We start from the raw sequence: 23,059 nt of genomic DNA, 5'->3' as shown, positions 1-23,059 counted from the left end.
AGGTCAATAGTTTTTGAGCATGTTTCTGCTATCTTCAGGAAACAAACATTTATTTACTCTTTTACATGAGCACAGTATGTTTTATAATTAATTTTATGGGCTAATATACGAGCTTTTTTTTTTTTTCTTGACCAATCTAAAGTTATTTAAGCCATCTCCTACCATAAGCAGAGGAATGGAAGATTAGTATACCGGCTTTTATCCAAGGGTTTAAGCTTTACACATCTAGTTGAAAGTGTGTTGCCAGTCTTTTCACTCTCATCCTGAGTTCTTAAAATGGACTAATGCGTCTATATTAAGTTTGTATTCAGGAATTACAATTGACCCAGTTTTCAAATCTGATGACTGAACAATATGTAATAAATAGAAGCTCTCAATGAGGAATTTTGCACAATAGTCTTTAATATTTTTTCTTAAAAATTAGAAAAGAGAAATGAAGGCATTTCAGTGTGTTGACTGCATTACAGAATGTTTTATATAAATCAAAAGATAAAAGAAAAAACTATAGAGAAAACAAAAGGAAATGCATAGGGAGGAAAATTTTCATAACTCATAGAAAGTACCCATCTGATAGCCTGCTCCCCAGAAGATAGAATGCAAACCAGAATGACTGTTTTGTTTAGATCAGTTGTAAAACCAGGCAAAAGAAATCTGACACTTCAGAATCTATCATACAAAATAAAATATGGAAGAAATGGAAAGTTTAATATTAAATTTAAGTATCTGGATATATAGAAAGTTCAAGTGTTTTGACAAAACAAGTATAACAGGATTTATGTTGGTGAAGTCGATTATTTTTTTCTAAGCTGCTTCTTTATGGTGTAGACTAATGTAATTGTTCCAGTTCTCTGAGGGAAGAAGTTAGGAGCTATAATTGCAACAGTTGTAAACCATACTCTACTAATAACTCATATAATCTAGTAACTCATATCTTTAAGTTTTGGTAGATTTAGATGAGTTTTAAAAGATGGATAGTGAGGAGTGGCCTGACCCATAAAAATATCAGTAAGCAAAATTAGGAAATGACTGAACACACACTCCAGGTATAATTAACTTAAGTGTCTAATACTTAAGGACAAAGCCCTCATTTACCTAGAGTATTCACTCCAGAAATATGGAGGCTGTATCCAGTGAGCTGAGATTAAAGTCTTGGACATATTACTGCTCAGTTACCTCTATACATGGCAAATGGTAGAAGCATTTGTATCAGAAATCTTAGAATTATCGTTGTATAATATTACATTTTACAAATTTATCTGCAATCCTCTTACTCCTCTCACTATTGCTCCTTCCAGGAATCTGAACATCCTCCCTTGGTGAGCTTAGGAATCTTTTCAATATAATTATTTCTCAAGAAAAGGAAATTTTGCTTTGAGCATTAAAATGCATACATGGTTTGCCACATTTATTAAATGACTTGAAGCATTTGATTCTTGGTTGAAGGTAGAAGTTATCCATATTGGTTGGAGGAGAGTTGTTATCTTCAGAAGTCTTTTTGTAAATCTAAAATAGAATAGATCTGTATCAAAGGATAGTAAAGAAAAATAAAAGCCCATTTATTTTCACATTCTGATGTGCTTAGTGCTTCCATTCAATTCACATCATGCATAAAGATTTGCTTTCACATTTGCTGAAGCCCACATTATAGGCTGAGCTAGTACACAAGAAGAATGCAAAGGACTTAATATGGCCAGTTGGAATGGCAGTTTCAACCAGGCTTTCCAAGCTCAGTCATCATTGTTCATTCAATAGGCATATACTTGAGTGTCTTCTATGAGTAGAACATTGTCTTAGGCACTACTCTTTAACCATCACACGTTTTATTCACAAATGAAGTAGAAAAGGAGTTTGTGTTTCCCTAATGTTGCTACAGTTTTCTATGGTATCCATCAATCTCCTGAATAATATTCACTGCTGATTTTTTTGCCTTTTGCCTCACACATACGCTCAGGTCTCTCCTATTTAAAGAACTCTTCCTTTGACACTGCTATCCTCTTAGCACCTCCCTCTAGTTCCTATACCAACAACATTTTATCATTTCCCTAGTGCATTTGACACTTGATAATCTTGAAAATTTCCTTTCTCATGGCTTCTGTGGCACTTTCATATCCATCTTTCATCTCTCCACTTCCAAATCATTACCAAGTTTCAAGGATGGCTCCAGTATTTGCACCTTTTGGAGATCTCGATGCTACTGTCCTACTGGTAATAGCCCAATTGAAGGTTCTTTCTATCCCCTATGTCTCTTCAGATATACTGTTGCTAGATTTATCTTTCTAGACAAAACTATACTCCCTTCCTTCAGCCTGCTTCCTCAGATTTCTATCCCATCACTTCCTGACACATCTTTTTCCAGGTTAGCTGTATTACTTGACGGCCTCTAGAGTGACCCAATGCTTTTCTGCCTGTATGCCTTTGTTCCTGCTATTCCTTCAAGAATAAAAAACCTGTCTCCTTTTTCCACTCCTGTACCTTGATCTCAACAAATCTCTGCTTGTGGAAATACTATTCATACTTCAAGGCATGAAGTATTGGTAGAGGAGATTAGAATTCATATAGCAGCTCAATGAAAAGAGTTCAGATACCACCCTTTTATATCTTCTTGGGTTATTTCAATGAGATAAGATCTCTTTCTTAGCATTTTGGACTTCTTTGTTTTTGTACCAGTTAGTACTTCCTAAGGGCAAGGAGGCATGGAGTGGAATTCATCTTTGTGTAATTTATCTTTGTTTCCCTCATAGTACCTGGAAGGTGTTTAATATGTATTGAACTGAATTAAGGGACCTCAATTTTCAAAAACACTAAGGACAGTAAGATAAATCAATAACTTTTTTGGGGTGTGCAAAGACTAGACCTCTAAAATTGCTCCCTTACTGGATGCTTTAAACTACCCATACTAAGATCTAAATAGCTAGAAGGGAAAGGTATAAATTCTTACCACTCTTCTTGAGAAGTTCTCCTTTTCGGGATTTATCCAGGTTTTCAAGAAACTGTTCAAAAACTTTTACATAAGGAGCCAGACTGGTCTTCTTATAATCTAAATTATAAAGACCATGCATTATAATTAGCTAGCATTTTGGCAGCAAAAATAACATGAAAGTATTAACTTTAAGTTTCTTGTAAGAATTCTCTAGACCAATGCTCTCCAGTAGACATATAAGAAATGTGTAATTTTAAACACTCTAGTAGCCACATTAAAAAGGTGAAATTAATTTTAATGTTTTATTTAACCCAGTATATCTACAGTATTATTTTAAAATGTAATAAAATTGAAATATTTCACATTTTCTTTCATACTATGTCTTTGAAATTTAGGATTTTGTACTTTAAAGTACATCTCAGTTTAGATGTTATAGTATCAGAAATACTTGATCTATATTTAGATTTAAATTATATACAGTTGAAAAAGTAGGCTCATATACCCAAACATAAAAGTTTTCCAATAATATAATCAAGCATCAATTTTAAAATTTAAATTAATTCAAGTTAAATTAAAAAATTAGTTCCTTAGTTAATAATAGCTGCATTTCAAGTGCTAATTGCCACATATGGCTATTGTGTTAGACACAAAGAGACAGTATTAAATTTTTAAAAACTTAAAGTAAAATATGTACTTTAAAGTAACATATGTACTTTGTTAAAAAGAGTAAAATAGTACTAACAGGTTTATAATGGAAAACGTATCAGTTCCCTGCCCTAATTCTGACCTCTCCACCCTACTGAATAGCAACCACTTTTTTTTTCTCTAACCTCCATTTCTAATGAACACTTCCATTATTATTTAGAAATCCGAGGCTATTCTTCTTAGGTCTCTGTGGCTTTTGTGGGGGGAGTGGAAGTAGGATGGGGTCTGAAATCTCTTAAGATCTTTTTTTTTAATTCTCACTGTTCTGAAATTTCAAACTCTGTGCTTTGGTATAGGTCTGTTTTCCTATAATGCTGAGCCCTTTCAATAAAGGACTCATTTTGGGGATGTTTTCCTATGTAATTTTGACAATTATTTCTTTCCTGTTTTATTTGTTCTTTTTCTGAAACTCCCATTGTCAGATAATAGATCTCCTGAAGCAGTCCTCTGGTTTTATCTTTTCCTCCTTAAAACAATAACCACCACTACAACAAACTTATCTTTTTTGTACTACTTTCTGGGAAATCTCAACTTTTCTTTTCCATCCCCTCCATTGAACTTTTTATTCTAATGATCATGTTTTTTATTTCTAAGACCGCTTTCTTGTTTTATGAGTGTTTCTTTTTCATAGTATTCTGATCTTAACTTTGTGGATGCACTATCTTCTCTTGTTCTCTGAGGATATTAGTTTTTTTAAATTTTTACTGGGGACTATTGGGTAACTGTGTTTTTCCAGGACCCATCAGCTCTAAGTCAAGTAGTTGTCCTTCAATCTAGTGAAGGGTGCAGCTCAGTTCCAAGTCCAGTCGCCATTTTCAATCTAGTTACAGGGGGCGCAGCCCACCCTCCCATGCGGGAATTGAACTGGCAACCTTGTTGTTAAGAGCTCCTGCTCTAACCAACTGAGCCATCCAGCCGCCCCAAGTTATTTTTTTCCCAAGGTTTCCTTTGTTCATTTCATTGTCTGTGTTCCCTGAGTTCCTTTTTCCAGTTTATTTTGATTTTTCATGTTGGAGACATTTTTCAAATATTTTAAACAGAATACTTGTAATCACTCTTTAAACATTAATATTGGAATGTACTATGTTTAGGTATTCTGTTAGAGGTGGAATAGATGAAGTGATATTTGAGCATGGGTTTTGAAAGAAGGGTAACAACATTTGACCAAAAAAGGTCAATCAGAGATCACAGCTCTATACTGTCCATTACAATAGTCACGAGGCACATGTGGCTATTAAAATTAAATGAAATTAAAAATCCAGTTTCTCACATTCCAAGTATTCAAAAGCCGCAAGTGGCTAGTGACTACCATGTTGGCAATGCATACCATTCCATCATCACAGAAAGTGCTATTGGACTCAATTACTACAGTGTCTCTAGGGTATTGGTATAAGATTTGAATTCCATTACGGTAGCAGGAAGATTTATAAATTCCCTAGCTTCTTCAAATTCTTGACTATACAATTCAATCACAGTTTACATATATTTACCATGACACTCATCTGGATACATCAAAGAATAAAAGTATTGTATACATAGTTGTTAAATAAATAGCTATTGAATCTAAGACTGAGATTCAAACAACTATCAATACCAATTGACAACTTAATCTTACAGCATAGATCCTGGCATTTAGATATTGCTTAGTAAATATTTGACGTCTCAAATTGGATTAAACAGCACCATTTGGGCAATTGCTGAAGAAAGGAAAGAAATACTGCTGTAATATTTGTTACTATTCTGGTTTCAGGATAAACATTGATCCATTCTTGGCTTAATACAAGAATTAATTACTGGAGCAATGGAAGGATGTCTATACAAAAAGCTTATGTTAAAGTGAGACTTCAATATATTAACCTACCTCTGGTTCTATGTTTGATATCGGATTCAGCTTTGTTCTCTTCTTTTTCCTTTTCATTAGTGGAAATGGCATCTAATTCATGGCAGATGGAGCTACACATAATAGAATAAGAGAATTTTAAAGTTGGTTCTTGGTCAGCATTACCCAGTGTATCATAGCACATGAATCCCACAAGATTTTATGTGAAAAAATAATGTGGCCAACTACATTTGGGATATTCTAAAAACCATAATCTCTTCCTGGAGTTTTTCATGCATATTGGCATATTAAAGATTGGGAAATCTTGCAAAAAGAACTTTTAATCTGTTTAAGTCAGCATTTCCCAAACTTATTTGAACTTAAAAATCTTTTTCTTGCATAATAGCAGCTGAAAAACTGCTATTGTGGACTCACTAGAAGTGTTGTGCTCTGTGGACTCACTAGAAGTGTTGCTCTACTAGGGCGTCATCATACAGCCTCTCTGGAAGAGATCCAATCCAATCTACTTCAAATTCAGAATAATCAAACAAAAACAGTGATTAATGATCTGGAACATACCTTATGGTTGGAACAGTAAATGGATCAAACTGATCCACTTTCTGTAAATCAATAGGCACAGAAATTCGACCTGGAAGAACCAAAAGTTAATAATTGTGAAATACAAATTGTTACAGGCTGCCACCTACAACTTATTTTTGGCTTAATGTTAATCTAAGGTTTAGAAAAAGGGTTAGACTTCTCTGTTAAGAACAATATTTAGAAAAATAAATTAAAAGTACTTTCACATTGTGCCTTTTATTTCTTAAAACAAAACAAAACCAAAAACACCAAAAAATAGGTATTAAAGACTGTTGAGCTATTACTTAGTTGCTCTTATTTCTTTCCTTTCCTTTCTCCTTCCTTCTTTGCCTGCCTTCCTTCCTTCCCTCCTTCCTTCCTTCCTTCTATATTAAATACAGAATGATCTCAAATTTCGTGAGTCTTGAAAATGGAATGAAATAGATGGAAATTGTTCATTTCATTACCTTGGTTTATTTGCGGAGATCAAAACAGACACCTACATGTTGGGCATATTTAGAAAGCATTTTGGAAATAAAATAGATAACATTATACTACCCTTTTATAATATCCACACTTGGGACACTACATAAAATTCATCACATCTCAAAAGCGAGATAATGAATCTAAAGAATGCCAAGTGGGTAACAAAATTAATTAAGGAAATTAGAAGTTGCTGTTTGAAGATAATAAAAAGACTACACCGCTACTTAATGGGAAAAGGATCTCATCAAAATGTATATACTTATGAAGATAATTATTTATCCAAACCTTGAATATTAGAATAAGGGGATACCCACTGAAGCTTTAGAATTAAGCTTGAAATAAATATTAAGAAATATTTAACTACCAAAATAAGCTAAAAACATAGCTGACAGGTTTGAAAAGGGCTACATAAATGTATGGATTATAGCGTATTAAGAGAAACTAGGCAATTTGGGAGAATTGAATGTGTGACACACTTTTCTAAGTGCTTTTACAGTTTAGATCGTCACAATAACCCATTGAGGTAGGTCCTTTTATTATCTCTATTTTACAAATGAGAAAACCAAGGCACAGAGAATAATTTGCCTAATATCCACAGCGAGTGGCAGAGTTGGTTGTTGACATTAGAAAGAACAACTATATACTTCTCATTATGTCTCTTGGTTGGATGGAACAATGTATGCCAATATAGCCACTTTTATATTTAAAGTCAGTTTCAGTCCATCAAATCTTATCGAAGAGAAATGTGAAAGAGGAAAGCTACAACAATTGAAAAAGCACTGAGGGAGGCAGTATAGTAGAAAAAGTATTTGAGTTTTAAAAACTGAACTGTTCCTAGCTCTGATACAATTTGTTTTAAAACTATGGACAAGTCACTTTAATCTCTTGGGCCATTGTTTCCTCATCTGTAAAACAGGAGCTGTTGTCCTGTAATTTCTAAGTTCTTTTCCAACTTTAATTCTAACACTGAACCTCAGAAACCCAACTGAAAATTATTTACATACTAGAAACTAGAAACTCATCTGGTAGCTACTAATTAACAATTTAAAAATACGTTTAGGTATTAGCTGACAGAACAATTCTTCAACCTTTAATATCAGACATCATATGTATTCACACCCAGTGACATACTTGTTAAAACAAAAAATAATTTTCATTTTTCTTTTAGTTTTCCTTACTTTCTTTACATAGTACCTGTTTTAGGATGAACACTAAAAGGGCTCTTCAGCAAATGATTGATTCCTTTGCTAACATTGATATCCAGTCGTGGAAAACAGTACTGGAGCATGATCTCACAGTCAAGCCAGGGTCCACATTTGTCATTTTTGATGTTATTCTAAAAGCAGATGCAAGTCTAACATGAGGATCAGTATGAACCTTTGAGGATTTTTTTTTTTTAACTTTTATTTCCATCAGCTCCAAGTCACGTAGTTGTTTCAATCTAGTTGTGCAGGGCGCAGCCCGCAGTGGCCCATGTGGGATCGAACCCGGCAACTTTGCTGTTAAGAGCACTGCGGTCCAACCAACTGAGCTAACTGGCCGCCCCGAGGATTTCTTCGAAAGTGTTAAAAAGTGTTCAACCATCTTAAAAATCAAAACAATCAGCATTTAATTAAGATTACATTATTATATTTGTAGTACAGATTTCAATGGAACATACCGGACATCTGGCTATTTTCTTCACTTTCTCCCAACGCTGAAGTGAATTGTGATGCTTTTGGAAGGCTTCCTGAAGCTTATCATGAATTGGTGATGGGTCATTAAGGAACATACTCATTTAGGCACATCAATGAACAACTTATTTTCTGATGTATTCCCAGAAGGATATCTAAAGTTTATATAGAAAGTAATTACTGTTTTCTTAAATGCAAATATTAAATACATAGCCTTAAAAAATGCCCCTGTAAAAATACAGTAGTGATATGACAGAAAGAATGCCAAAATAACAATATAGTTTAATATAAAATCTTTCCCTGGTTTGTACATATTTTGACTAAATGATTCAGCATTCTTTAAATAGCCATTAATTCTAGGAGGATCAACTTCCATAATAAGAATATTTATAAAATGGCTTGTCTTATTATATACCAGAATAGAGATACAAAAATGCAGAAATACAGGAGATATTTTATATAAAAAAGATTAAACTTATAAGAATAAGTATGAGACTATGCAGGCAGAACACATAATATAGATCAATACAAGTAGCTCATATAGAAATGGTCTTGGGAAAGGATATTTTCAGGAGCAAGGGCTAAAATCTTATCGCAGCTTTCTTTATTTCCAAGAATATCTTGATCAATCAAGGCATATTTTTCAAAGTATTTATTTATTATGTTTATAGATTTTCTGTAAGAATAACAAAGTCCCAATACTATTAGCAACACATACCCCACATAGCTTTTGTTGTCATTTGGGAGGCTAGTGCTTATTTTCACTGAATTTCTAGAACTTTAGGATACTACCCCTTCACAGGATTGAGAATTAAATGAGACACAATAAGGGAAAAGAAACTAGCATAGTACCTGACTTACAATAGATATTCAAGAAATGTTTACTTCTTAAACTCCACAACTTAGAAGGTTAATAACATCATAAATATGTAACAAGGGTAGAAAGCAACCAATTCAGGACAACAAAATAATACATCAGTAGTAGAATGTGGGATACAGTCTACAGTTTCAACTCTGAATTGCTTGCTTTAATATCAATAATTATATAGTGTTTAGCAATTTGCAAATAGACTTCACATCTACGGTTTCATTTAATCTTTGTCACAACTCTGAGATAGATGGAGTAGATGTTGTTCTTCCCATTATACAGATAAGGAAATGGAGGCTCTAATATTTTATCAAGCACATAGAAAGTGGCAGAATAGGGACTTTACTACTAATGCAATGCTCTTTCCACTATCCTAGAGAAGTAGTGAATTCAATGGAAAAAGTATGGGTTCTGGTATCAGGTAGAACTGATACCAACTACAGGACATGAATCCTGAATTTAATGATTACTTGTGTGATGCCAAGCAAATTATACAACCTCTCCAAATCTCACTTTGCTCATCTGCAAGTGGAGAGATCATCATGTACCTCATGAGGTTGTGGGAAGACGAATGAGAACATTTGGAAAGCACCTATCATGAACACTACAGCTTAAAATAGATAAATTAACTCTAGCAATTATTATTGTAAAATGCTACCCTCGTAGAGAAAATTTATAACAAGGTAATTCTACAAGCACGTGTAGGTAAATCGGACACAACTTGAACTGCATGGAGTCTTTACCAACAGACCTCACAAAAGGGTGAAGTTTTTCACTTAGGTGAACTTTCTTTTTAACGTCTTGACCACCCTGAAAAATAAAACATCAAAAAAAAGAGACCTTCATTTATATCATATAACATAGATTAAAAAATTTCTGTGTTCTAAAGATACTGATTCAATTCTGTCAAAGTATATAAGCTTGCATGCTATTTTATAGTCCCCAATACCTGTAAATTTCTGGGTTAACTTGACTTGATATAATTGAACTAGAAAAGTAAACTAACCCTCTTTTTGCCACAAAGGAGAATACTTACAACAAAATAGGAAATATCTTTAAAAAATGTAGTGACCATGATTTTAATGGATCTACTGGTAAGATCACCCACACTGGAATGTGGATGCTATTAAACACAATTTAATTGTTACTAAACATACCAGGTTTGGTAACATCTAGTAAAAAAGAAATGTAAATTATCATTAAGAAGATCTTACCTTTACAAGACTCAAATACTCAACTATCCCTGAACGTACAGCAGAGGACAATTTTCTGACTGATTCATCACAGACCCAACAATGAACACCTCTTCTTCCAGAATATACCCAGAGGCGATGCTTAAATCCAAAGTCCTCTGAGGGGAGAAATAATAGGTTTAAAACAGGAGTCTATAAACTCCTGGTTCTTGCTCACTTCCTTAGCTTCATTTTTGACCTCTTATTCACATGTACTCAACTATACTAAATTATTTGTACTTCCCCGTGGCCCCCTACACCCCCATGTTCTTGCCTTCATGATTTTACCTATCCTGGTCTCTCTGTCAAGAATTTCTTACTGCCCCAGCACTTCCATTTTTCTTTCTGACCAATTGCCATTTATCCTTAAAGACCCAGCCTAGGGATATTAAAGGAGTTAATAATTTAAAGTGCCCTAAACAGTGCCTGGCATATAAGCCTCCTCTATAAGAGTTAACTGTTATTATCATCCTATTCCTCCTCTTCTAGGAGGCCTTTTCTGATCCGATCACTGCCCATTCCTGTGTGCACTCCTGCTGTCCTATGTCCCCACAGCACCCTGTACATATTAACACAAGTGTAATCCTCAGTTTTCTTATCTGTCTCCTTCGTAGACTGCATAACCTACTTGAGGTAAGAATTGTTCTCTTTCATATTTCCCTCATCTAGAACAGTACCTAGTACAGAGTTGCTCAAGAGATGACTGAATTCGGAAAAAACTCACTGGTTTGATCACAGCTTTATGAGTTTCAACTAGACCTTTATTCTAATCTTTTATTTTTCCATCATAGGTTTTTAAGAAAACATGTTAGAAATTTATGGGATTTGATTATAAAAAGGTATAAATAGTCTAATATCCTGAGGAACCCAGATTCTTGCATTTGACCTCACTTAGACACAGCCAGTACTTGCCCTTCAATGCTCGGTCAATGATGCGTATGGCCATGGTCATGAGGGTCCAGCACTTAGAACATATGTCTGCAGAACTAGAGCAGAATTGTCATTACTCACTGTCCATGATGTCACCCCCCCTCCCAGCAGGGCGTGAGGTGCTTACCTACAACAGCTCCTCACATCGTCATAGTCTGTCATGTCAATGTCAAACACCAGTTCTTTTTCCTGTGCCTGGAAAGCTCCTAGCTTCACTGTATTATGTTGATTGGGCTACAAGTATAAAGCATCAATCAGTTGCTATAAGAGCTGCCATGCTGCTAAATATGCTTATTTTCTACCCACACAGAAAAAGTGGCCAAAGAGAAGTGAAGAAACCATGTAATGCCAAGTTGTCAGTTAAAATTCATTAATTCATATACATCCAGAATTTGATAGTGTAACTTGCATCTACTTAAAACAGGGTTTGGTAAATACATATTACCATAAATATTTGTTTTTTTCCAGTTCTACTGAGGTATATTATAATTGACATATAACATTGTATAGTAAATATTTGTTGATCAATAGAAATAATAAAGCTTTTTTAGGTTTCTGATAAGGAAAAGTACATACAATTAATTAATGCCCTATTGTAAGGACTTCTTAAGGAACTTTATTTGTTGCTGGACATGTAAGTAACAAAAAGATCTCCCCAATTAGTATGAACTGAGTCTTTGGCTCAACCTGTAAGCCTCCTTTGAGACTACAGATTACCAGGTAGAAAAGGCAGACTGAAAACAGATACTTATTTTACTCCATTCATACCTGCACAAAAATGACTTTTATAAATCACTTAGACCCATGAAAGCTCTCAGTAAGGAAAGGTAAACAACCCAACTTACACCTCAGGATCCCCAAAAGGCTCAGAATAGGTGACAATGGGTATCTCTGAAGTGAGTGAATGAGTGAATGTACGTGTGGTGGTGAAGCTGAGATTAAAAATCAAGGACTGGTTAAAAATCTATTTGTGAAGCAGTTATTTTCCCAGATTCCTACACTTCCTCTGCAGAGCTAGGCAACTGTGTTTCCATTTCCCAGGCAGACACCTGAATTATTATCTGGAGATAAGAAAACAGAGGGTATCTGGACCGGGGGTGGTTGGGGGTGTACGACAACAGGCACAGTTGAAGAAGGTTGTATTGTATTGATATTTAGGGGATTAATCAGACAATTACATGTGGAATGTTGAGACACAATTCTCTCCCCCCACTTCTATACCCTTCCACTGCCACTCCAGGCAGGAGACTGGGAGATTCCTCTCTGAAGAATCTGACCAGGAATGTCAGGCACTGTTATAGGCTCTAGGAATAGATCAGTGATCAAAACAAAGATCTCTATGCTAATATTGTTTTTATTCCAGCAAAGATATAGAGAAACTGACATCAGACCTTCCCTCCAATAAAATGGACCAGCCACATCACCCTCTAGTGAAGAAATCTCAGCCATTTGTACAGAGCTTCCAAGCTGTTCTTAAATAAAAGCAAAAAGCAAGAAACTAACAGACATGAGGAAATCTAATAAAAGAAGCGGGGTGGGGGGGGAAGAGGAAAAAAAAGAAGCAACTTAGAGAAAACAGACTGTGCAATGGAAGAAAACTTGAAAAACTATCATTGATATCTTCAGAGAGCTGAGACATATCAATGAAAAAAGTACAGGATGCTCCAAAAAAAGTTCCTGTAAGTTAAAATATAATAGCAGAAATGAAAATTTCTGAGGAACTTCTCCAGACAGTAGAGCAAAACGACAAAGAAATAGAAAACAAGAAGGAAAAAAATAGAATTAGGGGACTAGTCTAAGACATGTAACATCTGATTTTAGGATATCCAGAGAGACTATAGAAAATAGGTAGGAAAAATATTAAAAAAAAATAATAAACAATGAAAATTTCCCAGAACTGAAGGACATTAGTTCATGATCATAAGGGCTTATTATCTAACGTAATAGATGAAAAAAGATGCACAAGGCCCATCATGAAATTTTAGAACACTAAGGATAGAGGGTATAAAAAATCCTAAGAGCTTCCAGGTCCAACACAATGGAACAAGACTCAGAATGGCATTAGTCTTAACAACACTGGAAACAAGATAATGTAGCAATCTCCAAAATTCTCAAGGAAAATGATTTACAAACCATTAGTTAAGCGTAAAGATAGAATGAAGACATTTTCCAGATGCAGAAAGTATGAAATATTTTGTCTTCCATACGCCCTTTCTCAAGAAGCTTCCAGAAAATATGCTCCACCAAAACAAAGGAGTAAACCAAAAAAGAGAACATAGGATCTGGGCAACTGGGGATCCAACATAGAGAGGTGAAACGAACCAAGATGATTATAAGATCATACTGTACTTAACCCATCAGACTTAAAAAGCAATCAGTCCAGTTTGGTAATCGGAAGGCTGGAGAAATTCCGTCAGAATTAGATTTACAAACTACTTGATGGGTGTCTAAATCAGGAAGAGTTAGACAACTAGCAAAGAGTTTGGGGTTGAATTTGTGATCTAACCCTAATTTTTAATCGAACAAACAGGAGCATGGGAATGGGAAGGTTGTATGAGTGGTGAGGGTAGGGATAAGGTTAAAAAAAAAAGCTAAAGCCACATCTGCTAGAATGGAAAGTCAGTAGACAATGCTTGAAATGGAAAAATAGAAGACATAAGCATGTTATTTAAAGACAAGGAGACAAATACCTTCAGAATCAGCTGAAAGAAAGTGATTGCCTCTGGGGAGCAGAAACGAGGAAAAGTAAGAGAACTTTTTTTTTTTTAAGTCAAAAGCCTAATGAATTGACATACTTGATTTTGTAAACTATGTGCATATGTAACTCATAAAAATCACAAACAAAATACAAAAAGAGAAAGGTCTATAGACACCTCTGTCTTGGCCCAGTAAAAAAGTGAGGTATTTCCCAGTGTTGGGGAGGAGTAGAGTGACACCCTGGCCGTTCTAGAGACTTCAGTTTTAATCTCCACCTCTAAAGACGAGTAAACTGCTACAAAGCATTTTTCCTGCCTGCTTTTTCTTATCTCTTTTTCCCCTTCCCCAGGGATTTAGTCAGAAAACCTGGTTCAGGTCCTAGGTCTATCATTTAGAAATAGTGTGACCTAAGGCAAATTAAGCTCTCCAACCTTGTTTTCTCTTTGTAAAATGAATGAGAATTTATATGAAAAACAAGTTATACAACACATGAAAAAGCTCCACACAAAGCTATTATCTAGTGTATATTTTTAAGGAGAGGAAGAAGGGCAATTTTGGTACGTTCATTCATTCAACAAATATTTATGGTGTACTCTCTCTGCCAAGTACTATTCTAGGCACTAAGACTATATCAGTGGCCGGGGGTAGGAGTGGCAGGTGGCAGTAGGCCTCTCTGAGTAAGGACTGTAAAGAGGTGAGGGAATGAACCAAGATATCTAGGGAAATGGGTTCTAGGAAGTGAAACTGCTTGAACAAGGGCCAGTTTGGCAGAAGCAGAGTGAGTGAGGGGGTGAGGGGCTTTTACTTTGAGTGAAATGGGGAGCCACTGGAGAATGGTTTTGAGCACAGGAATCAGAGAATCTGACTTGTTTTAAAAGGATCTTTCTGACTGCTGTTTTGAGAAATAGGCTCTAGAGCAGGGGTGTCCAAACTTTTTTCAACGTTTTTCACCAAGGGCCATATGCGGTAAAATACACAAACAGCTGGGCCACTCACTCGAGGTGAAGTACGTATAGCCTCACCTGGTTTATTTAAGTAAACTAAATATATTTTTGGAATTTGCTGCGGGCCAATTAACAATGGATCATGGGCTGCAGTTGGCCCGTGGGCTGCAGTTTGGACACCCCTGCTCTAGAGTCTATAGAAGCAAATTGTTAGGAAGTTTTTCCAGTAATTCAGATGAGAGGTGATGATGATGGTAGTAGCACTGGTAGCAGTGGTTGGATTTTAGATATTATTATGGTAGAGATTTCCTAATAGAACAGATATAGGAGTATGAAAGGAATAAAGAATAACTCCAATGCTGGAAGAATGTAATTTTCTTTTAATTCCCTGCCCTTAAACCATGATGACTTCTTCATTTAGTCTTTTATCCAGATACTCATTTTTTTTTTTGTCTTAGTGAGAATACAACCAATTCACTGATTTGGTGAGAATACAACCAATTCAGTGATTTCTAGTCGGTAATGTACAGTGTCCAAGCATAAAAAATATTATAATCTACTTGCAAAAACAGTTAAATAAACTGTGGCTCTTCAACTAGAATAAACTCTAAAAATTTTGTCTCAAAACGCTAGGGGTTCTTGGTGTAACAAAACAAAACAAAACAAAACAAAATACATAACAAAACGATTTCTTACTCTGTGGGAATATACCGCGCCTATATCAATCTTATATGGATTCATTTTCTGCATCTCCTTTTCCAGATCATTCTGGTTGTTGAAGGATTGGTAGCGAATGTAAATATCATCTTTCAACGTGAATGAAAATTCACGGTGTTGAAAGTAATTCTTTATCACTGCAAAATAAACATACATTTTAAAGTTAATTTGGTACTTCATTCAGCTCAGGGCATTATAACATTAACCAATGAGAAGATATTTTTAATGAGCCCTCTGTGCCCAACATTGTGCTACATGTAAAAAAAAAAATGTAGTCCCTCATTTGAAGGGGCTTACTACAGGGCATCTCAGAGGGAAAGGTAAAAAATGAGAAAAAAGATGCAGAAATAAATATGTAATGCCACCTGTCCTCGGTGGGCAGTAATAAATTCAGCCGCGAAGAGTTAAGTACCTCTTTCCCTCCCGGAGATACCTTCGGTCCCTGATGCAGATCGCGCCTCTGCAGCTTCATCCCACGACCAGTCAGGTAAACCAGACACCAAACGTGTCCGACCACGTAGTGGTAGGAGCAACGGCTCTGTCTTTCAATGTGTGGCCTGGTCATTATATCCTCTCTTGGCCCATTTATACCTCAGAGGTGGTGGGGAGGGCTAGAGATAATAAGTGAAGGAGCCCTGCCCAAAGGCTGACGCGTAGAAGGCACTTCATATTGTCATTCCAAAGTACCCTCTTCATAACTCCCCTCCCGACCTACTACTCATTCCGCTCCCCGCCTCCATCACCTCCGCCATAGTTGAGCCAGCGATAGTACTGGGAGTATGGAAAAAGCCTCCGGTAATAAAGCTTAAGCAGCTCCGGCAGCTCCGCGGGATCAAACGCCTCCATGGAGCACAGCACTCAGCCACGGCAGGATTACCGCAAGAATTGGCGGGAACCGCACAGCCGGAGCTTTCGACACAGCGCAGGCGCATCGTGGCCGTGACCCATCGTCTGCAGGGGTCACTGGGAATTGTAGTTCCCACTTGGGGATGTAAAAGCTTGGCGCGGTAGGCTCTCCCGGGGTCTCTGCTCACCCTCTCCGACTGAGGGCCCGCTGCTCAGGTGGGCCAAAGGCGGCTGCGCCGATTCCAGGAAGATCTGTGGAAAGATGAGCTCTTGAGCATATGAAGATGAAGTAAAAAAGATGTTCGCTAATTTTGAATGTTTCAGAAATAACACATTTAAACAGTGTAAAACGGTATCTTTTTAAGAGGGTTTGGAATTTATTTCTTCATGGTATTACTAGGTCCATTACTATGTAGAAATATTTCTCATCAAATGAGAAAAGCAAAGGCTATTGATTCAGAGTTTGCTGTACAGCAAAGGAGTCAGCTACCGTCACTTGCGTTTTGGCAGAAGACTCAAAGGCAATCATAGGAGTGGGAAAGCTTTATGGCAGAAAAAGGGAAAGGTTTCAGGTGTGACCTAGTTCAAGGCTGTTTGCTTGGGGAAGCTGTAGGTGGGCTAACTAGGAGCAGGGCATCAATGTGATTTGGTTAGGGGTGCATATTTGACCTTCTCCGGTTGGCCCTAAGTTGGAAGTGGGGACAAAAATTAGAGAAGCTGCTAGTTATTAATCAAGTGCTGGCCATTTGGGACCAGTTGTTACAGGGGTTATTGTTGGCTTTCTGGACTATCACTAGAGACAGCGGTCTGACTTATAGCAAGCTGGCTTCCTGGGCTGTTTATTATAGATAAAGCAGATGGTTTTCTGGGTAGGCTTTTGCAGGTTGTGGGTCAGTGTTCTGTTTCTATATATGGTCTGGCCATTGTTTGTATTTTCAGTCTCTCAAATAGAACACCCAGGAATACTAACATTTGAATTAGAGGTAGCTTGCAGAATCATGGGAACTTTGCAAGTATGAAAGTTCTGTTTGCTATTGATGTACAGATCGTCAGTCAGTCTTACCTGGGAAAGATACACCTCATTGCAAATGTGGAGTGGGATGGACAGTCTGATAGTAATCCCATTCGTATTGTGTCACTTGAAACCCATCATTTTCATGAATTTTGTTTTTACAATAATAGTAGGAGAGCAAGGAGAGAATAGTCTGTAGTAAGTTATTATTAGCCTATTCTTGAAAATGATTATAGTCCCTCAGCTCCTGTGGGCAACATGGTAAAAGATGGGCTCTCAGCAGATTACACTTATTTTGAATATTCCCAGAAATCTGGCTTCCTGCACAAATCTTAATTGATTTTCACAAACCCTAGGCATCCTGTTTTAGGTAAGGTGAATTTCATTGCTGGGAAAGTCTTCACTATAATAAAACTAACAAGAGGGCCCTGTAGAGCGCTCTTTTCCAGAACCACATCCCCTTGGACTTTTTAATGGAGGTTTCTCAAGTTCCTCATTGCTGCCTTTAAGAACTGACTTCTTTGTGCTATTTGGGAGTCCCCTATTTAAGTTTCAGAAACACTAAGGAGAATAACACCTTAAAGAGCGAAAACATAAGGGGAGAAAGCAAAGGAAGTTATATTAATTGAATTACTATGGTATGCTCGATTTATTTAACATAGTTTTCTCATTAGGAAAAAAGGAATAATAAAGACTAACATTTATTATGCTGTCAAGTACCGTTTTAAGAATTTATTCCTCATAAGAACCCTGTGAGGTAGGTACAAATGTTATCCCTGTTTTACAGATGGGGAAATATGCAGAGAACTGAAGTAATCTGTCCAAGGTCACACAGCTACCATGTTTCCTCACAAATAATACTGGGTCTTATATTAATCTTTGCTCCAAAAGATGCATATGGGCTTATGTTCAAGGCATGTCATCCTGAAAAATCATGCCAGGGCTTATTTTCCGATTAGGGCTTATTTTTCGGGAAAACACGGTAGTAAGTAGGAAAGTCAGACAGCCTGGCTCCAGAGTTTAACCCCCAAGCTACATACTGTGTCTACAAGGGGTTGTTGTGAGGGTTAAATGAGATAAAATAAGAGGTGCCTAGCAGAATTCTTGGCCCAGAACCACTCAATGTGAGAAAGCTATTCTGTAAAAGTGCTCTGCTATAAGAGGCTTTTATCCCAAGTGCCACTAAGAGGCAGTATTGCCATTCAGTTGGTTTCTCCTTGTGCTTCATCCACGTAGTAGGTGCAAAACCCTTGTCCTTCAAGTCTTACACTTTTTACCATCCTCTTTACATTTACTACTTATGTCTACTAGCATCCTCTTTAAGTAATCTATCAGCCCTAGGTCTCTCTCCTAAGTTCTTTGCAAACTTAGACACTTACCCAATGGACTTCCCTTCCAGTGCAACTCCTATTGTTATTATGGATGTTTTTAGCATGTGAAAAGATGATCTATTCTGTAAAGATATGGTTCATTCAGTCATCTTTTAACTCATTCACTTATTCCACAATTAATGAACATTTGTGTTGGGCACTTAGCTGGGCTCTGGGGAGAAAAAAATTAATGACATGATTTCTGCTTCGAGAAAGTTATAGTCTAGTAGGGGCAATAGACACAAATCACAAAGTGTAATGAAGTGTTATAGATGCATATAACGCAAGTGTTTTCGGGCACCAGCATTTTCCTGAAGAATTGAATAAGATTGGCACAGGGACCACAGTCACAAAAGTGTAAGTGGCATGGCAGTTTCAGGAAACTGCAAGCCATGACCAGAGCATTGCATGCCAAGCTAAGGAGTATGGAAATAAAAATTATTCATCTTCCGTTTTTACTCTGCTTGGGTTAAATTAAAATAAAATATTGATCATGTTAATATTTCATGACAAGCCTTGGGAGTAAATAATCTTGTTGAAACAAGTACGTTGGAAATTTGCAGTACTCTTGTGTTAGTTATTTTCCTTCTCAATAAGAAAAGAGAAGATTAGAGAATGCGTTCTGTTGACACAAGAACATAATGAACAAAGGGAGACTATCTAGGTGGGGCCAATGTCATATTTAAGTTTAATTATGGTAGGTTCTGTCTCTTACTATCATAAACTACTAAAAAGTAATAAAGAGTACCTTTATATTTGTTTAATGACAAAGTTTTAGTTTAATCTCATAGGAATGTTTCTTTTAACTACAAAGCAAATGATGACCACAAAGCTGATAACACATATGTTATAGTACATTGCAATTGTTCTTTAATCTATATAATGTATTCAATATATGAAATTGAATTTTTTCACCTAAGCTAATAATTAACACACCAGATTTTTGATTAGTAACTTGCTAATATACATATTGTATAGGTTCTCTTGAGAGTCTCTTGGTAGTCATAAAACTACATACTCTTTGGGTCTAGCTTTCTCCTTGCAGACTGCTTAAAATAAAGGATGGCAGGTTCATATCAAAACACAACATAAAACCTTGTTCTTCCATAGGAATTTGGATTTATCTAAAGACAGTGGGGAGTCTTGCAAGGCTTTTAAGCTGGGGAGAAACATAATCAAAGTCGTGTTTTATAAATATCTCTGGAGCCCTGTGGAGGGCAAATAGAAGGGGAGAAAGCAACCAGAGGTAGAGAAATCCCAGGAAATTTTTGCTGGGATCCAGGTGACAAGGATTCGTGGCCTGAACTAAGGCAGTAAAGTGGAGATGGAGGGGATTATTTGAGATAGATTTAATATCAATTAGATGTAGGGAATGAGAAAGCGGTCTAGGATGATTTCCCAGGTTTTAGGCGTGGGCAACTGGATGGAAGGGGGTTGTCTGGTACCTAATGGGCACTCATTAAATTTGTTGAATACATGTAGGGATAGGAAATAACATGAAAATGAAGAGGATCAGATTACAGTGACTCATCATTACTTCAGTTTGAAAAGTTGAGTTTGAGTTACTGCTGTAATACCCTCTAAGCTTTCTTCCATAGCCCATTCATCCAAATGACCACATACATATTTCTTATAAATCACAATATTGCATACTGATAATATGCTACAATACGGATGAACCTTGAAAACATACTAAGTGAAAGAAGCCAGTTAGTCACATGTGAAATGTCCAGAACTGGCAATCGTAGCCACAGAAAGTAGGTTAGTGGTTGCCAGGGGGCAGGGGGAGGGAAGAATGGTGACTGCTAAGGACTACGGGGTTTCTTTTTGGGTGTGCTGAAAGTGTTCTGAAACTAGATACTCTGTGAATATACTAAAATCCACTGAATTGTACACTTTGAAAAGGTGAGTTGTGTGAAAATTAATAAACACAAACCTCAGGAAGCTAGAAGAGAGAACTCACACACGTCACCCAACACACACTACTGATCCCAACAGGAAGAGACTTACCTTGCATCTTCAAAAGGAAGCAATACTACATTACTACCTCAGAAGAAGGAAGATTTCTCCTTGTCCCGGAACAGCTCAACCAATAGGAGGCTGCCATAATTCAGTCAGTGAAAAGTCACTATACTTCGAACTTTCAGTTTCCTCCACTGGACTGTTTACAACAGCCCTTCCATAAAAGAGCGGTCCTCTTGTTTGTTTCTCTGGACTTGCACTTGTTTTGCCATTAGACTTCACGTCCTGAATTGCAATTCTTCATTTTTCCCAAATAAGCCTACGTTGCTAGAGAAATATCTGGCAATCTGTTTGTTTAAGGTCAATTTGTATAGTATGGTATGTGAATTATGTCTCAGTAAAGCTGTTGTTTATGAAGCTGGCTGCAGGACCCAAGACATGAAGCAAGTGCAGCTCTTTTGGAAAGGTGTGTGACAGCAAGAGCCCCAGTTTATAGCAGCTGATCTGCGGTTGGCAGGCTAAAATTAGCCTGCCTTCCCCCCTTCCTGATGCCAGCAGGGGCTTTCCATACTAGTATTCCAACTTAAATCAGAGGGTGGGGGCTGAAGGGCACTGGAAACTCTCTGGCTCTGGTTGACGAGGGCAGCTCTTTTCTTTCTGCTTTTTATTTTGGCTGTAACATCTGATTCTCCAGCTGAGCAAGGAAGACACTGGTGAGAAACAGAGAGCAAAAGAGAGCAATAGAGAGTGGAGCAGCCTGGACTCTTCCCACAAAAGGAAGGTATTTTGAAAGCAGTGCAGAAGGTGGGAGCATGGGGGGCCAGCATGGGGGAAAGAAAGGGGGTGCTACCTAGTGGGGGATTCATGAAGTCCTCTCAAGTCTCCAGACTGGACTCTTTCTGAGCAAATGATGTGTGTGTGTGTGTGTGTGTGTGTGTGTGTGTGTGTGTGTGGTGTTGGACGGGAGATAAAGTCTGTCTTTTTGGAGAGGTCATGATCATAGTTTTTTCTTTTCTTTTTAAACTTTCATTTATTTTAAGTGTGTTTTTCCAGGACCCATCAGCCCAAGTCAAGTAGTTGTTTCAATCTAATTGTGGAGGGCGCAGCTCACAGTGGCCCATGTGGGGATCGAACCGGCAACCTTGTTAAGATCACCACGCTCTAACCAACTGAGTTAACAGGCTGCCCCCTAGTGTTTTTTTTTTTTTTTTTTCTTAAAAGATCTTGCATCTTTGATTCCTGGAAGAAATTCATCACCATTGTTTTCTCTGATTTTTTGACTTTCACTCCTTTGGAATTTGGGAAAGTATTGTTTAGAAATTGGGAATGATTTTATATTTACAAAAAGAACCCCCTGGGTATGCTTCGTAAATTGGGATTCTTGGCAGTGGGGAAAATCAGCTCTTTCTTAGTTCTGATAGCTGTGGCGTAAGTTTGTGAAACTTTGGGTAAGCAAAAGGGGCCTTTTTAAATTAAGCCACGAAAATTGTGTTGCTGAAGCTCTGTAGTCTAGTTTGGGTCCTGCCTTAACCTCACCTCCATCTCCCACTGTGAGCAAGCTCTTTGCAATGGGAGTGGTGAACATTTTCTTTTCTTTCTTTCCTTCCTTCCTTCCTTCCTTCCTTCCTTCCTTCCTTCCTTCCTTCCTTCCTTTTTGTTTTTTTTTCCCATGTGGCCATAAACAATGGTTTAATAGTTCCATCATTCCTTCCCACTTGTTACATTTCTAATCTTGTAGTGAACAGAGAGGAAGTACAATCCAAAGGAAGCTAAACAAGAAATATTTGAAATCCCAAACAAGAATTCTTCAGGTAACATTTTTCCTTTCTCTTTGTGGAATCCTATATACTGATGTGAAATGAAGTGTGATATTAAAACAAATGGCAGTACAAGGCATCAGCTGCCAGAGTATTTGCTAATTTTTTTCCCTCTTGACAGAGGGATTGAGTCAGCTTTTGGAGTGAGGCTGAGATAGAGAATCTTAAATTTTATTCTGGGACAAATATAGCATCTTCAAAAAGAGTCTGAGGTAACCTACAGTAAAAGACCCATATACAATAAAGTTATTAAAATGCAAATAGAAGTACAAAAAGAAATAGAAAATAAAAGTGATGAGAGAGGAGAGAGAAGAATAAAAAATGCTGTTTATAAGTGCTAACAGAATTATTTTTATACCTTTCTTTCCTTCCCCCCCTCATACTTACATTGCCCCATCCACAAAAATAAATAATCCCTGGGAGAAGAGATCACTCCTAAGTGAGGAGAGCAGGAAGGGCATCTCAGGGTGGGGGATGGTCAG

At 37.0% G+C, this 23,059-nt stretch overlaps 1 protein-coding gene across 2 annotated transcripts; it reads right to left on the bottom strand.

The window, feature by feature from the left end:
* Positions 1-381: 381 nt before the first annotated feature.
* PRIM1 (DNA primase subunit 1) lies at positions 382-21,220 on the bottom strand. 2 transcript variants are annotated; one of them, XM_074325555.1, is made up of 15 exons: positions 20,809-21,220; positions 18,808-18,970; positions 16,314-16,668; positions 15,550-15,707; positions 11,340-11,446; positions 11,195-11,268; positions 10,265-10,401; positions 9,802-9,860; positions 8,749-8,858; positions 8,170-8,258; positions 7,704-7,845; positions 6,024-6,093; positions 5,487-5,578; positions 2,939-3,037; positions 382-1,503 (listed from the first exon to the last, which is right to left on the bottom strand). In XM_074325555.1, exons 3-15 carry the CDS (start codon positions 16,414-16,416, stop codon positions 1,484-1,486), a joined length of 1,260 nt encoding a protein of 419 aa, XP_074181656.1. In that variant the 5' UTR covers positions 16,417-16,668; positions 18,808-18,970; positions 20,809-21,220; the 3' UTR covers positions 382-1,483. The 2 variants fall into 2 exon arrangements, with proteins under 2 accessions (XP_074181656.1, XP_074181655.1); XM_074325554.1 differs by lacking the exon at positions 18,808-18,970.
* Between the last annotated feature and the right edge of the window lie 1,839 nt (positions 21,221-23,059).

The sequence above is a fragment of the Rhinolophus sinicus genome, linkage group LG02 (genome assembly GCF_036562045.2).
Source record: "Rhinolophus sinicus isolate RSC01 linkage group LG02, ASM3656204v1, whole genome shotgun sequence".
Lineage (NCBI taxonomy): Eukaryota > Metazoa > Chordata > Mammalia > Chiroptera > Rhinolophidae > Rhinolophus > Rhinolophus sinicus.
The sequence above is the reverse complement of the archived record's forward strand: the minus strand, read 5'-3'. Positions and strand labels throughout refer to the sequence as shown.